At 39.1% G+C, this 16,811-nt stretch overlaps 1 protein-coding gene across 5 annotated transcripts in view; it reads left to right on the plus strand.

Moving 5' to 3' along the window:
- ATP2B2 (ATPase plasma membrane Ca2+ transporting 2) overlaps positions 1 to 16,811 on the plus strand; it is a 1,528,737-nt gene that overhangs the window by 1,028,112 nt on the left and 483,814 nt on the right. For all 5 annotated transcript variants that reach the window (XM_078661398.1, XM_078661399.1, XM_078661400.1 and 2 more), the window contains exon 7: positions 6,384 to 6,509. In XM_078661398.1, the coding sequence (XP_078517524.1) occupies positions 6,384 to 6,509 (126 nt within the window). The remainder of the gene's footprint in view (positions 1 to 6,383; positions 6,510 to 16,811) is intronic.

A 16,811-nucleotide genomic window follows, 5' to 3' on the forward strand; every position in this document is an offset into this window, starting at 1 on the left:
CTACTTCATGAATGAAAAAGTAGGCCAGGTGGAAGAGTAAGTGTATCTTTTAGCAACAGAGTCCAATGAAGGGAGGCTGCCACCTAAGCTGTTGCCTCCATATCCCAATTCATTTAAAGCAGTTTATCCTCATGTCACAATTTTGTGTACACATGTAAAGTGTGTATGCAATATTGAGGACATTGAAGATGTAAAACTGGATGAATTTAAAACAGAATAATTAAAGACAGCCGTTTCACACATGATGAGATGGTATGTTCTGTGGATTCGAGATATGTTCCTATTTAAAATCTGTGTGCCATGTTATTCTTCATCGGTCCCTGACACTCTATCTACATTCCTGGTAACATCCATATAATAAATTTAAAGAGACTGCCAAACAAATGTAATATACCAGATAGGTTCACTGATACACGAGAGCACTCCAAGATTATTTGCTGCTTTGCTTCTTTACCACAGATGGATCCAGTACAAAATATTGCACTCACTTTTAATATAATAAATGGTCATTAACTTGTTGTGCTGTGCATAATGGTCTTAAAATACAAAAAGCCATGTGTTTCCCACAGCAGCTTTATAAGTAGCTGAAACTGAATGGCCATTATATGGAAAGGAAAGCAAAGTAAATGATTTGTTTTCTTCCAACGTGAAGCCGCAATGCGAAGAAATCAGGTCATTCATTGCCTGGAGAAAATGTGAGGCTGGATGGTTTCGGTTCCCTGCCAGTAATGATTCCTGGCTGGGCTCTTTACACAGTGAAATCCTTAAAAGCAGACCATCCAACCTTAAAATCACGGAATCATTGAGGTTTCATAAAAAATGTATGCATGGTACAGTGCTTCTGCCTGGACTGGTGCGTGTGTTCAAATATGAAGATTGTCCACACTAATATTTACTGAGCAACAAACCACATTTTGGTATACAACAGAAAACTAGAATGGGACGCATCAAAAACTATATATTTCTCCACATTCTACAATGCAGAGGAAAGACATAATTTCAGCATGTAGCAATTTCCACTTTTATTGTGAATTTTCAGATGGCTTTCTTCAGGAACAAATTCAGTCCAAATATTTCCATATGTGCCATAATGTTTGCCAGCATTTTGACCTACTTTCTTCAACAAACAACGGATCTATTTGAGGCATGTTTTCTGGTCTGTAAACTATGAGGGGGATGTCACATCCAAGTGCCTCAAAGTGAATCAAATGAGCAGAAACGGAAGTCAATGTTAAATTTGTAAGAAACTGAGCACAAAAGAGATATAAATATCTAAATACATACATTACAAAATAAACATGACATCACTGTTCATTAAGCAGAGCACTAGTCTGACTCAGCAGTGTTTTTTGAAAGTGAGAAAGAACATGACAGAAGAAGAGATTCTGAACTGTCCATCCAAGTGAGTTAAATGAATTGCCTCAATCAGGAACATCTGTCACGGTCACACATAAGATCTGGAATGGGAAAGTGGACTAAATGGAAGGCGTCTTCCATCACCCAGTGGCCAGCACACCGAGATGTAATAGGGCGAACCAGTAGTGATAATCAGGTAACCCTATGCCCCTTTCAGCCTGGGTATTGGTAATATAATCTACAGTTAATTATGTCGGGTAAAAACTAATTGCTTAGCATTCAATAATAGATAAGGTGCGGGGAAAGAAATTGTTTGCAGGAATACAGTTTAACATATCACTTTTTCAGACTTCCAATGAAACACACCAAAGATATCTATTACTTAGTACAATTTAATTTGTATTCTTTCAGTATATGGCTGTCACATATACAACTTCATTTACAAATAGCATACATAGTGTGACTTTTGTGATTCAAGTGAAATAGAGTGACAAGGTGGTATTGTGAGTGAAATATGAAAAACATACAAATAACACACATATTTATTTATTTTTATTCATAAAGTTTTTATATAGCACTAACTTGATCCCGAAGTATATCAGAGCGCTTTACAATTTGAGGCAAAGGTAACAAATCAGAACATTAGTCTAACATTGGGAATGTAATGGGCATTGAATCAACTAGAACAAACATAACAGCTCAATATAACCTGAGTGCACGAGTAGGAATGGGCTATGCGATGGATCATAGAGAAATAAGGTGAGTACATACACCCCATAGAAAACAATGTTGGAAAACAAAAGGAAGGTCGCCACTTGGCACACAAGCACTGTGCTCACCCATCCAACCCAAGACCACGTCCAACTTAATCCTGGCAAATTCTAAACCAAGAAACACCTGGGATACCACATACCATAGCCTGTATAGGCCATTATTTTCAGCATCCCTTAAGGGAACCGGATGTAAAATCCAGTGGAACGATGCAAAAAACGGTGAAAAGTCACTGTAGTCTGTCATCAAATAAAAGGCAACTTCAAGTGGTCAACGGCCAAAGGGCAACCCATGAAACGTAGGGGACACACGACACCACAGCAATGTGTGAGCCATAAAGGCTAGTGTGCTTCCCTCAAGTATCATCTAGCACATTCTTCGTTCACCCAGGTGTATAAATGATCTGTTAGATGTTCAACACTTGATTCAATGCCTTTTAGACTCCTCATTTGACTCTTGTTTTGATTATTGTTTTGGGTACTGGTTATTATTCCTGTATATGATTATTGTATGTACATTACTATGGGGATACCAAATATTATGGCTCATGCACTACTGCATCCCCTACGCTTCATGGGCCATTCTCCAGCCATCGGCCACCAGAAGCTGTCCCCCACTCGATAGCAGAAAACAGTATCTCCTCACATCCCCTACATCACTCCACAAGACTGTACGTCCGGTTGCCTCAAGGAATACCCTATATAATGGCCCATACCGCCTATAATATTTGGTAATCCCCGCTGTTTCCTGGGTACATCATATGAGTCAATAAAGGCCTGTCCTTTCGCAATTTATTCCATGTTTTCATAACAACCCAAAAATTCTTCTTTCTGACCTTGGGGCGAGGAAACTGATGGACATGAGCTAGATAAAAAAAAGATAGGTCATGTTTTAATATCAGGAAGGAAAATGGTTGTCTGAAGTGCGGCTAGCTAAACTCAATTGCTTAATTAACTTGGCTGAGCCTGGTGATATCTGTTGGGTGAAGTTCTTGAGGCAAAGAAGGTGCTGTTGAAAACCAAGGCATAATGTATTGTCCTCAGATCAAAAAAGTTGTGTTTTCACTTGGTCCCGGATCCTCTATTGGATGGGTTTTCCAAAGAAGAAACAGTATGCTGTGCTTTTGGCACCATTGGGTCCTCTCTTGTTAGTTTTGTGGTCAATGTCAATGGATTTTCAAACTTAATTTTGTTTTCTGTTGACATCAGCAAACCTTTATGTTTGATTCAGCAAGACACTAGTATATGATCATAGCCATCATCTGCTTCTGGGTACATGATACTGGCATTCTGAATCACCCATCCTCATGCATATTAACAATATATGGACTGCAAGTTTCTAAAATGGTATAGACATAATGATATTTACTCCCTGTTTGCTGCTGCTGCTATGCCTAGGGTTTCTAGTGACTGTGCTAAATAACTGTTAGAGATTGGGTCTCTACTTGGTAGAGGTATGTGCCCTGTCTAAATAGGCACCACAATCCTAGTCAGGGTAAGCTAAATACACATAATATATAAACCTGTACTCACCCTCTAGTAGCTCGGCACAGAAGAGGCAGGCTTAACTTAAGAGGCAATGTGTGAAGCATTTGTGAAATACACACACACACCCACCATCGCCGCCGCTGCTGCTACCACCGCCACCACCACCACCTCCCTCCCTTGGAGCCACTCTGGGTTCAAGTGAATTGGGTCCAGTCCTTGTCCTCAGCAGGGCAGCTCAGCAAAGCAGGGAAGCATTTTTTCAGGAAATGCAGTAAGGGCAAGGTGGCAATCCATGCAACATAGCAGTCTTTAATCTAGCAGATTTCTTCCCAGGTCCAGTAGTTTTATGATTTGGTAGGGTTGGAGCCCCAGTACTTGTATCCAAAAGTGCCTTTGATGTAAGGGTGACTTCAAAGCAACTCTCTGAAGTGCAAAAGGATCCCTTCCAACCCAACCAAGTCTGCAAGGCAAGCTGTGGGTGGTGAATCAGTACTTTTTGTGTGGACAGGACACTACCAATTGAAGTGTAAGTGTCAGTTCCTCCCATTGCTCCCTGCCCAGGAAGACCCATCAGCAAACAGCTGAATGTAGATAAGTGCTCAGAATGCAGATGAACCTCACCTTAATGTGTTTGTGGTTGTCTAAAGGGAATTCACAAAGTGTAGCTGTCACCTAGCTCATACGTGCTGGCACACAGAACAAATTTAGAGCAGAGAAATGTCCACTTTCTACAAGTGGCATTTCTAAAATAGTAATGCAAATTCCAACTTTAACACTAAAGAGGATTTATTATTACCATTCCAAAGATATGAAACCATGATTTAACTACTCCTTCCTAATCAGGAATTACAGCTTAAAAATGTTTTAAGGAATTTCCAATGCTAGCCTATGAGAGAAGTAGACCTCAAAGTTGAGAACAATGAATATACCACTTTGTCCCTGCCAAGACATGTAAAACTTAAAAGTACATGTCCTACCTTGTACTCACACAGCACCCTGCTCTTAGAGCTACCTAGGGCCTACCTAAGGGGTGATCTATGTATAATGAAAGGGAAGTTTAAGGCTTGGCAAGCAGTTTCAAATGCCAGGTCGAAGTGGCAGTAAACTGCACAAACAGGAATTGCAATGGCCGGTCTGAGACAGGTTTGTAGAGCTACTTGTGTGGGTGGCACAAGCAGTGGTGTACCACATTACAAGGGACTTGTAAGGAAACTAAATATGCCAACCAGGTATATACCAATGTCACCCTGTTTAGGGGAGAAGCACATGCACTTTAGCACTGGCTACCAGATTTTAAAGTGGTCAGAGTCTTAAGGCCAACTAAAAGGTACAGCAAAAAGTAGAGGCAAGCAAGCAAAAAGCCGGTGGAAGACCACCCTAAGGATGACCGGTCTAACAATAGCTTTTAGCAAAGGCCCACAACTTCAGCTAGTAGAATGCCCATCTGCAGAATCACTTATGAGACAGTTCAGAAGCGGGTCTAGAGACTGCGTGACTCCTTTGTTTATTGAGACCTGTGGGTGAACTTCCCGAGTGGCTGCTAACCTTTCCCTTGTTTACATCTACCTCTTCATTAAATGATTACTTATTCCCACTTGCTTCCCAATGACCCAGACTAAATGTGACTTCGGCCACATGCCGCCCATTGTCTGCGAGGCAGGGCTGGTTATCTTCTATCCGGTGGTATGGGACAATAGGGGTGAACTTGAGGGAGGCCTGGGCATCTGCAGAAGGTGAACCATATACCTGCTGGTTATCAGTGGCACCGCATTAGGGTGCTGAGTGCATATGCAATTGTAAGAGCATGCCACATGGACTGGCTGATACCTCTCACACCGGATAGTGGTGCAAAGTGAGTGTGTGTGAGAGTGATTGTGTGTGGACTGCCTGAGATTCACAACACTGCCCAGCGGGTTCGCATTATATGTTGATTGGTGCCAAAAGCCTAATACCTTTTAACATTGGATTCTCCTGCGTGGCTTTGAACTGCGGTGTTACTAAAAAGTGTTCTATGTTTTGTGTATGTACATATTATTGATATTGTGCACCGCATGAGGATGCTCTCTGTCGATTGGGGGTTGATGGGGAAAGTGAGATTAGGAATTGTCCATAGTGTGCATACTACTGAAAGTATAACCATACAAGTGGGTCTAGTGCTGCTAGTAATATTTTCATTTGTGTTTTATGCCCAAAAGTATATAATGGTCATGTTATAATGATTAAATATGTTTGTTGAATATAAACGTTTTTACATACAGTCTGTGTGCAGTCTCTAATGTGAGTGGCTGCTGTTCCTTTGCTTTACACATTGCCTGACTGTTCAGTGCTAAGCTACCCAAGGGTGAGCGCAGATTATACAGCAAGCGAAATTACCTGCCCTTGACGGGAGTGGTAGCTCTGCCTGGCTAGGGGCATCCCTTCAGCCAACCAGACACTGCCAGTTTCAAGAGTCCTGCACTGTGCTTTCCTCGTTGTCAGTTCCTAAGGCCTTTGTTTTAAAAATATTAATGTGTGTTCTATTTATAGAGCTCATCAATTACTATTGTTCCAGGAAAATGAAATTACTTGTTTAAAAATGTTTACGTTTTTTTAAATGCTTTTTAAGCCTGCATTGAAGTAACTCTGACTTGGTAAATGATAAGTGGACCTCTTTATATTTCCAAATCTGTTAAATCAACTTAAACTGAGCAAAGATGACTGTGGAAGTGTACATAGTAATTTATTGAGTTAATAGGTTTTGAAAATGATTACCTTTTTATTACCTTTCAGGTACTCATGTGATGGAGGGATCTGGTCGAATGCTTGTTACTGCTGTAGGAGTAAATTCTCAGACGGGGATCATCTTCACATTGTTAGGGGCAAGTGAGGGAGAGGAAGAGAAGAAGGATAAGAAAGGTATGTCTCATCCTGTTCATTTTGGGATTTTAAGAGCCTAAGTGCGATTCATCATTGCACAACATGATATGATAGTACAGTGTGACTTTTTAAATTGGTATTCAGAGATGTAATAGAGCAGTTCTATTGCATAATAAAACAAAAGATTGGCGAGAGTTGTATTTTCTGGAACAGATAATTTGTCAGTTGAGTGTTTATGAACAGCACAATATGTTAGCATATATATATAGAGAGGGAAGCATCCAAATTAATTAATATGAACATATTTGGTTTTGCCAGGCCAATATTTAACACAAAGTTCAAAGAGTGGAACTTCTCCTAATGGTAGAGTAAAAGGAGGTGACGTGTCAAAAGCGGTCTGGTAATATTTTGCTATTTCTGTAGTTTGTTTCACTCTTGAAATATTATTTGACACTATTCACGTAATACATTTTTTCCTATTTGTAGCTGATTTATGAAAAATAATATATTACGTTTTGTTGACTTTTAAACAACAAGAGGTGCCATTTATTGTTAATTTGCTAACTAAAACAATCAGAGGGTCTTGTTTGTTGGGAGCAAAACTGTTAACACAGTTTATGCCTAATGAAATTGCATCATGACACTTTTATTAATTTCTAAGAAGCAAAATGTAAGTCAGTATTGCAAATCAATATCAATCATCAGAATCACATTCTGTACTTTTTTAAAAAAATGTGCCATCAACAGAAAAAAAATTGTTAAATAGCTCTAAAAATACTCAGATCAATATAAGTTTGTCAGCACTGCATGTAATAACGTTGTTAGGCACATCAACATTGCTCAGATTTACACATTATAATTAGTAGTTCTAATTTGATGAGTCTGATGATAGTCACTGGTGAGCCAGTGTGTCATTGTATGACATATTCATATTTCTGAGCCACCATTCTAAATATTCTCAATGTTTTAAGAGGTGTGAATTGGCCAAATAGAGTGTAGGAAGGTCCAACTCAAAACTTTACCTCTCTTCACATTAATCTTGGGGCATGCGAGTCCCATGCGAGTCCAGCTTCAAGGGTTTAAGTTGGTACCTAGAAGTCTTTGTCTTTACATATGCACACTATTTTTTATACTCACCCATGCAGTTCTAAAGTGGTATATGGACTTCACACCTTTTACCTATTTATAAATATAGTGCCCAACCTACTTCATTACCTAATTTACATAGGAAGAAATCTTATCGAAAAATGTGCTAACATTAAAGTTCGGTTAACGTGACTTACTCTGACATGTGTAATAAAAAATCCTTTAAAAATTGAATAGAAGAAGATATATTTAAACATTTTGATAAAATACATCCTACTTAGAGGAACAGAAGAGCAAGAACACTTTGTTTCAGCTATGACTTTTCACTTGAGCCTTTAGCATTTTTTTCAGTTATAATTTCCCACTAAATATTATGCATTATACATTTAAAAAGGAGTTTCTGAAATAAAAGATTTTATTTTCAGGAAAGTGGTAATAGGTCAAAATTGTTCAGTTTAAACATAAATAGGTAAAATAATAAGTGCTTTGAATGAAAATAAAAAATAAAACAAGAAAATCTGGCACGGGAACGTGTGTATAATCCTTATCTTCGATACTTTGGTACTTTACCAATATAATGTAATGCATGTAGCTTTTCTGTGTTCAGTATCAAACAATGAAGGAACAGACAAACAAGAGGACTTTGTCATGGTGCCTTGCTGAATAGATCCTTTATGCCGAAGTCTGACCCCACACACATACGCATTTGATTAGGATGTTTGCAAATAATAGGGTGATAGGTCCTTTACTAGTGGCCCATTACATTATAGGAGAAGGATAATGAAATAATAATCACAGGCAGTAGGTGTCTTAACGTGAATTGTAATTCCTTAAAACTAAATAAATGTTGCAAGGGCAGAAAAAGGTAGTTTTTACTGTCAAATGAACTTTTTTTAAAGTGAGATTATTGATGTTGGGGAATATATAAAAGTTAACAGCTAAAGAACACTTGAACTTGAATATCTTTTTTCCTTAAATACTTAGTTTGAAGTAACAATTAGTTTAGCTTTGCCTTACAAGTAGGCATTCTACTCAATAAATTGGTGAAAATAGAGACCAATCAATAGTTGTTTAAATTGTTTACATGTCTCACTTTTAAAATGTCTAAATGTTTCAGTTTGTTATAAGTAAAGTGTTTTGTGTTTTATTGTTTTACTGTTTTTAACTAAACATTCAAAGCATGCTTGTTAATATTCAGGATTATCATAATGAAACACAAACCATTATCAGAGACATCTTTCTTTTTAAGTACGTGTACATTATATAAAATTAATTCAAAGTTAAAAGCACGAACCATATCCAATTTTGTTTTTATCATTTTCAGAATTATTTTATAAAGTGTCCATTATTTAATACATGTTCCCTAGAAGAGAATTCATTCACATCATTAAATACCCTTCTTGTTTAGAACTACAAACAATGGAGTGCCAAATATTTTGTAGAAGTTCCAACAATGAGGAATTCATTAAACCCAAACTTTTTCAGGAACAGAAATTAATATTCATTTGACGGAAAGGAACAAATGTAAAAGAGGATAACATATCAAAAGTTGCATAAATCCATACTGTATGACCCTCATTCACAAAGATATTTGCATGTACATGTCTGACTTAAATACACAAGTAGTGCTTTTTACAAGTGCAAACAAACTGTTAATTTATCAATCAGATTGACTTTTTGACTCTGATTGACTTTTTGTCAGAGAATGTACTCACACGGAAGTTTTCATGTGAGTAAATCTCAAGAGTGATCTTCCAGAATGGGAATGCACTTGACGGTTTGGACACACTCCTAGCTACATGTTTGTTGATACTTACAAACCCCTTTCTCAACTCTTCCTATGCTGCAAAGGGCCAGACTGTATTCTAGTAAGGCAGGCTAAATCTTCTTCCATGGAGGGTAACAGAAGGTAACAGCCTCTACAATTGCGGGGGTGTAGCTGGAAGGTTATTTCAATCAAGAATATTTTTCACATGGAGACATAAGAAAATATTGTGCACTATACATGTGTGTATATATGTCTGCATGCAATAAAGGAATTCACAAATGGTTTTCAGAATTAGCAATTTTTTTGAACAACCAGCCCTGTATATTTTTCCTTATTCAGCCATGCTACACAAGCATGCACACACACCAACACATTCGCTCTCCCTACGTGTGTGTCCATGTGTGTTTTTGCATTTTGTATCCCTCCTCTTGCAGAAATTCCATGTTTTGAACTCATGTGGAGAAAATTCTAATTCATTGGGCTTGTGTATTGGAATCAAATTCTATTGTTTTATTTGGTCTGTTAGATTCTGTTTGTATTTTATTCTACATTTCACCTTTAGAATCGACATCACCTTTTCCCCAATGACCATCTATTGACCCTTGACTCTCATATTTACAGTTTAGTCGAAATTATTGATAAACTCTAAAATTCTGCGTTTACCAGTAAGTAGTGGGACAGACCACTTTTTTGACCCTCAATTTTAAAGCTGATGCCCCTTTTCTGATCAGCATGCAAATTGATGTTACTTCAGAAAAAGTATGCCCCAGAAAACCAAAAAATCTTAAAACTGAGTTTTTTTCTCACATCGCCCGGGATATATGACCTTTTGTGTTTTAGATCTCTAAAATTGCTGGGCATTTGTGTTAATGTAGAAATATGGTACTTGGTTCCCAGGTTTGGATCCTTAGTACAGGGGCCTCAGGGTACCAGATTAAAAAAAATGCATTTGTTACACTTGGGGCCAGTGCCTTCTGACCACCCTCTGACTCACATATCTCACTGAACGTCTCTGGGATAGAGAATGTTTCTACTACCTCCCAGAGTTTTGCACTTTGAGTCCTAACCTGGCTTAGAAGACCTCATTGTTGACTTCTTGAATAACATTGGTGACTTTAATGACATTTTGGAACACCACACAGTAAATGTTACTCAGTCTCATTATAAAGGCCAGTAAGTGCCACATACGCTGTCTACCTTATCTGTCATATTGGCAGTAGGAACATAACATTTCACCAAGAAATGATATAGTCTGGTTTAGCTGGAGAAGTTCTAGAACCCAGAAACAGGTAGTGACTTTCAGGATCACTCCAGAATCGATAATTGGACATGTGACGGTTAAAGACCCTCAGTCCTGTGTTGAATGTTCTACATTAGGGAAATAATTTGTGATTCAGGCAGATGCCATAGACAGTGAATTTGGAACAGTATAATGTAATTTAATTCAGGGGTGGCTGTAACTGGCATAATTCTTTTTAGTATATTTACCCAAAATGACTCGCAATTGTGTGAGAAGAGTAATCCAGCAATTAGCACTATTTTCTTAGTGCAAAATGCACGCATGTGTCCAAAATGGGCCAGAGGGATCATTTTGTGCTAAGAAATAGCACCAAATACCTCAGGATATGAAAAGAAGTAGCTAGCAGCCACTGTCTCTTTTTACTTTATTGTTCCTTTGCTCTTATGTTAGGATGTTTGCCCCAAATTACTCTTAATTATTCAAACTGGAGTAGTAATGTAATTTGGATAATCACATCACAGGAGTAATGCATCAGTGCTGAAATTACTCCAATTATTCTAACGTAATTAAAACTCTCTCAGGCCAAAAACCAATGAGCATGAGGAAAAAAAGAATTTAAAAAGTGGATTTTTGCATCTAAAACACACATGGGAAGGGACTGAGTGAGAATGGCTTTCTATAATTCGATTTTTTAAGAGGATTATTCTCTATGTCTTTGGCAATTATTTCCCTTTGTAAACTGACCACAGACCACTGAATTAGCGCATGTAGATAGCAAAAGAAAGCCTAGAGTTTCTGACATTGTTTTCATCTCTGCAAAACACATATTTCGCTGTGAAACAGTAGTCTGGGTGATGTCATGCTAATGCAATTAGTCTCACCGTATCTGTCTGCCATGATCAAGAGATCAACCAAAAGAGTGGATGGAGTCTCTGTCAGGTAAAGAGTTGGTTAAGAAAATCGTGCATTGTTTCTGTGACCGTCATAGTTTTTTCATATAACCACATTTTGGGCCTAGAATGGAGAACAAGGCATTCATGTTTTCCAAAACAGTCAGGTGGTTCTGAATAATGAACACACCTTTTGTGTCAATGCAATCAAAGTGGTAGAAAGAATGTTGCACAGCATAGTCTAGAATTGCCTGTATGCATTCCAAGATACATATTTCACAAAATAGTCAGATGATATCCTGTGCATATATACAGAAGCCTCTATAAAAGATTCTGTGCCTCTTCAAGTAGGCCTGCACAGTTATGTTAATTTTCGTCTTTATGTGTTAAGTTCCTGTTACCAGTGAATTTCCCATATATTTCAAACCCAGTGCCCTTCATACTAGACTATTGACGAACTTGAAAACAACATGAAGTGCTTTTTAATATCTCTGTAATGACAGAGCCTACATTTACAATTTTGTAAGAAAGGATAAAAATGTATGAAACTGTAAGGAATTGGGTTACTGGTTGAGGGAAGTGAAACCCTTTCTAAAGCAGCAACCACAATTCTATTCAGGGTAAAGTCACAAACCAACCCTAAAAAAATCTATGCTCAACCCTCTGGTAGCTGGGCATAGAGCAGTCAGGCTTAACTCAGAGGCAATGTGCAAAGAATGTGTTTAACACCACAAACAGTAACACAGTGACAACACATTACAAAAGGAGCCCGCAACAGATTTAGAAGAGTAGAATCATTTTTAATAAATGATACAGGACCAAAAGGACAAAAATACAATTATTAGAACTGGAAATATTCAATTTTAAAGATTTTAGTGGAAATAGAGCCAAAAGGTGGATATCTGGTTGCCCTGGACCAGGACAAAAACACAAGTCTAGGACAACCACATTGGTGTGCAGGCCGGCTACAAGAACCCAGTTAGGCCAGCTGAATAGAATACCTTAAATCCAGGTTTGCGGATCATTGCGAGGATCTGCGTCAAAGATGCGTTTTGCAGCCGAAGCAATGCATCAGTTTTGAGATGTGTGAGGCTGTGGGGCGAGATCCTGCTGCATCATTTCAAAGATCCTGTAGATTAGGGCTTGCGATGCAAAGTTTGAAATTAACGATGTGTCTAACAGTCAGGGTGATGCATCTGTTTCCGAGGTGCTGTGAGGAGGCGATGCAGATTTCAGCATTGTTGCTGAGGCTGCTGTCAACAAGAGGTGTGAGTGCCTGCTCTGAGGATGCATTGCGCAGTGGCAGATCTGATGCGGCCATTGGCTGGGATGCGGCTGTTGGCAGTAGTTATGATCCATGCAGCAGTGGCGATGCGTCCGTTCTGCTCTTGGTAGCGCTGCGCCGCAGAGGAGATACGCTGATTCTGCTGAATCCATAGTGGCTGGCAGAGCACCTTAGGCCAACGTTCAAGGGTCCAGGACTGGGTGGCACCACTTGGCAGGGTAGACTCACAGACAGCAGAGTCAAGGTGCAGGTGCAAGGTTGTTAGAAGCCTGTTGTATCTGTAAGGCTTCAGATCAGGAGGTCAGCTAATACAACTTTGCAGTCTCCTATGGTTGTGGGTTCAAGAGATGCAGGTCAGTCTTTCTCACACAGGCAAGAGGACAAAAGATCAGCACAGTAGGTCAGCAGCTCGCCAGAGCAGCAGTCCTTCAGAACAGCAGTCCAGCAGAGTCCTGTCAGCAGCAAAGCAGTTGTCCTGGCAGAGTTTTGGCAGGTCCAGAAATATACTGAAAATGTGAGGTCTGAGGTTCGGTATTTATAACCAGAGGTGCATTTTAAGCGGGGGAGAAGCTTCTTAAAGCATGCCTTTGAAGTCCTCAGGCATCCTGCCTTCCAGATCCTGACTCCACTCTAATTACAGGGTGTATGCAGCCCTTTTTTCATGGAGGCAGGACACAGACTGTGTGGGGCTGTGCTCACTCCTCCCTTGATATCGTGCCAGTGAGGGCTCATCCAGGCACACCTAAGCTCCCTGTTGAGTGTGGCTGTGTAGGAGGAATACACAAAGCTGCACCAGTCATGCAACTCAGGGAAAAGCCAGAGGCACTAAATGGCTAAGGTTGGAAAACATCAACTTTCTAAAAGTGGCATTTTCAAAATTGTAATTTAAGATGCAACTTTATCATAAGTTAGGATTTTTTATTACAATTCCAAAGACACCAGGAAGAATGATCTTCCCTCGATCTTAGGCTTACATCTAAGTACTGGGATGTGTCCAGTTCACCATGCGATCTACAACTACTATAAATAAAATAAAAATGATAATAATAATAATAATAATAATAATAATATTAATAATAATAATAATAACGACACCAAACATGGACTGTTTACCTGCCCCCATTTGGAAATGACAGCTTATTAAATGTAATAATGTAGTTCCAATGTTAGTCTATGGAAGGAAGAGGTAGGCCTTGTAGTAGTGAAAAACAAATGTGGGAGTTTTTCAGTACAAAGACATGGAAAACGTAAAATGAGATGTCTAACTTTTTAAATACACTGTGCCCTGCCATCTGGGCTGCCCAGGGCCTACCATAGCAATGCCAAATGTGTAATAATAAGATTTGGTCCTGGCAAAAGGTTAATATTGTTAGGTTTAAAACTGGCACACAGGCTGCAATGGCAGGCCTGAGACATATGTAAAGGACTACTTGAGTGGGTGGCCCACCAGCAGCATTTAATTTGCAGACCATGGGCACATGTAGTGCTACTTTACAAGGAAGTTACAAGTAAATTAAATGTGGCAATTAGGGATAAACCAATATAACCATGTTTTAAGGAGTGAGCAGATGGAGCCACCTTTAATTCTCTGTGCATAGATTCTTCCATGTACATGTGGTAAATTAAAAGCATGAAAATATAAAAGTACTTGCATTGTTGCAATTAACTTATCTCTCCTTGGTTGTGTTTTCTTTCCTCTTTGCTATTGATTTACTCCTTCCTTGACCTTGATTTCTTCTTGGTTATCTTTGTGATTGATTACTGACAGGAGTATTATTGAGGGAAAGCTCAATTCCAACAAACAGCAAAAAGTATAAATTTCCAGCAGAATGGCAGAAAAAATACTCCCAGCAACCTCTAGAATTAGCATCAGAGGAAGATACTCCACTAAAGTTAAACCCCGACAAAACTGAGCTAGTTCTGACAGGAGGCCTCTCAAACCTTTGGAATACAAACTTTTGGCCCACATCTCTGGGCTCTCCCCCCGCTCCGGTGTCTGCTGTAAAAAGCCTGGGGATCATGATAAGCAGTGACTTATCAATGGAAACTCAGATTAACTCCGTGGTCTCGGTTTACTTCTTCTTCCTACGCAATATTAAGAAAATCTGAAGATTTTTATCAACAGAAGCACTCACCTTGGTTGCCTTGGCACTCAACATGTCACGATTAGATTATGCCAACCCCCTTTATGTTGGCATTCCTGCGTATCAAGTGCGGCGCTTGCTATTAATTCAGAACCACGCTGCCAGGTTAATTTTCAATCTCCCTGTTCGTCAGCATGTGAAGCCTCTGTTGAAGCAACTTCACTGGCTCCCGGTGGTTCAACGCAGCGCCTTTAAACTTGTATGTACAATACACAAGGCGCTTTAAAAAAAAGGTCCAAAGTTCATTGTCGAAAAAATACAGAAGTATATTCCTTCTCGTACCCTTCGATCATCTAGCCACAACCTTTTGATCATCCCTAGGTTCAAGCGCATCAAACACGGGGGACTTAGGTTCTCTACGTTAGCTTCCCAACTATGGAACTCCATCCCCCCATCTATACGCACTACTGACGCTCATCTTCAGTTCAGAAAAGAACTGAAAACCTGTTTTTCTTCAAAAGCTTACAACGAATAGCCCACTGACTTAGCTCAGATCTGCCATGTCCTGAAGCGCCAAGAAACCAACCCGGTGAACGTTGCGATATATAAGCAATTTAACATAACATAACGTAAAAAAAACACATACAATTAACCTATGTATTATGGTCACATTGTGACATTAGAATGCTGTACTATTCACCCATTAATTTCATTATAACTAAGTGCCTTCTATACAGGATGAAGGGGACTGAACATCCTCCAGTTTACGAAGGAAACTCTTACATTCTGAGTAGAATCCACCAGCTAAATTTCCTTCACAACACACTGATGTGTGAAGGTAATTTGGCCTGTAGATTCTACTCATATTTAGACTTTCCATTAGAAATTGGACGATTTTGAGTATTCTACAACCTCTAAATGAGGCACTAAGAGACATCAGCCATGATAACATGCAGACTCAATAACTTTAATAGGTTGTATCTAGACCTACCAAACCTAATATGTTAACTCCAAAGAAAGGAAAGAAAGAAGTGGAAAGTCAGGGAGCTGGACCACATTTTTACATTGCTGAATCACTAGATCTCTGCCTCCTTTTCACAGATAGTAACATTTAAGACCCTGTGTATAGTCAATGGATAGGTCACCAAAAGAAAGTCAACTCTCCTCTTAGAAGAAATTAGGTCATACAAGCCAGTCAGAAAACTGCAATGTTTAAAAGAAATCCTTCTCTAATCTGAAAATCCTAAAAGTAGTTGCACGTGAGTAAACCTTCACGTTCCATTTGGGAAATTTCTCTAAAAACTGGATCTGGAGACTGGTTGGATTTAAAAAGTAACTCAAGAGGTATGTGTTTGACCTCTTGGTCCACTAGTTTAAATCCCGGTGGGCCCACCTAGCTTTTTATTGTTTGTAGCTCAATAATAAGAGTACCATTCAACTGAGTAACAATACGCATCTGTTTTTCAGCTCATAGATGCTTTACAATGGCACATTGAATTGTGTTATGTTTATATGATATCTCTGGTGATTGTGAGACTGTTGACCAGTGGCACCTACTATATTACGGGAAACAACCTTTACAACGCAACTTTTACAACGCACTACCATTACAACGCAACATCCCTTACAACGCATGCCATTACAACGCAACCATTACCACGCATGACACTACAACGCATACAATTACAACTCTTGTCATTACAACGCATACCATTACAACGCATAGTACCCTTACACTATCCAACACTTACCCTACTGTTGCACCCCCTGGAGTTAGAATAGTAATTTTTACCCCTACACGATCCAACACTTACCCTACTGTTGCACCCCCTGGAGTTAGAATTGTAATTTTTGCCCCTACACTATCCAACACTTACCCTACTGTTGTGCCCCCCTGGAGTTAGAATAGTAATTTTTACCCCTACACTATCCAATACTTACCATATATGCAATGTAATGGTATGCGTTGTAATGGTATGCGTTGTAAA

The sequence above is a fragment of the Lissotriton helveticus genome, chromosome 9, assembly GCF_964261635.1.
Source record: "Lissotriton helveticus chromosome 9, aLisHel1.1, whole genome shotgun sequence".
Taxonomy (NCBI): domain Eukaryota; kingdom Metazoa; phylum Chordata; class Amphibia; order Caudata; family Salamandridae; genus Lissotriton; species Lissotriton helveticus.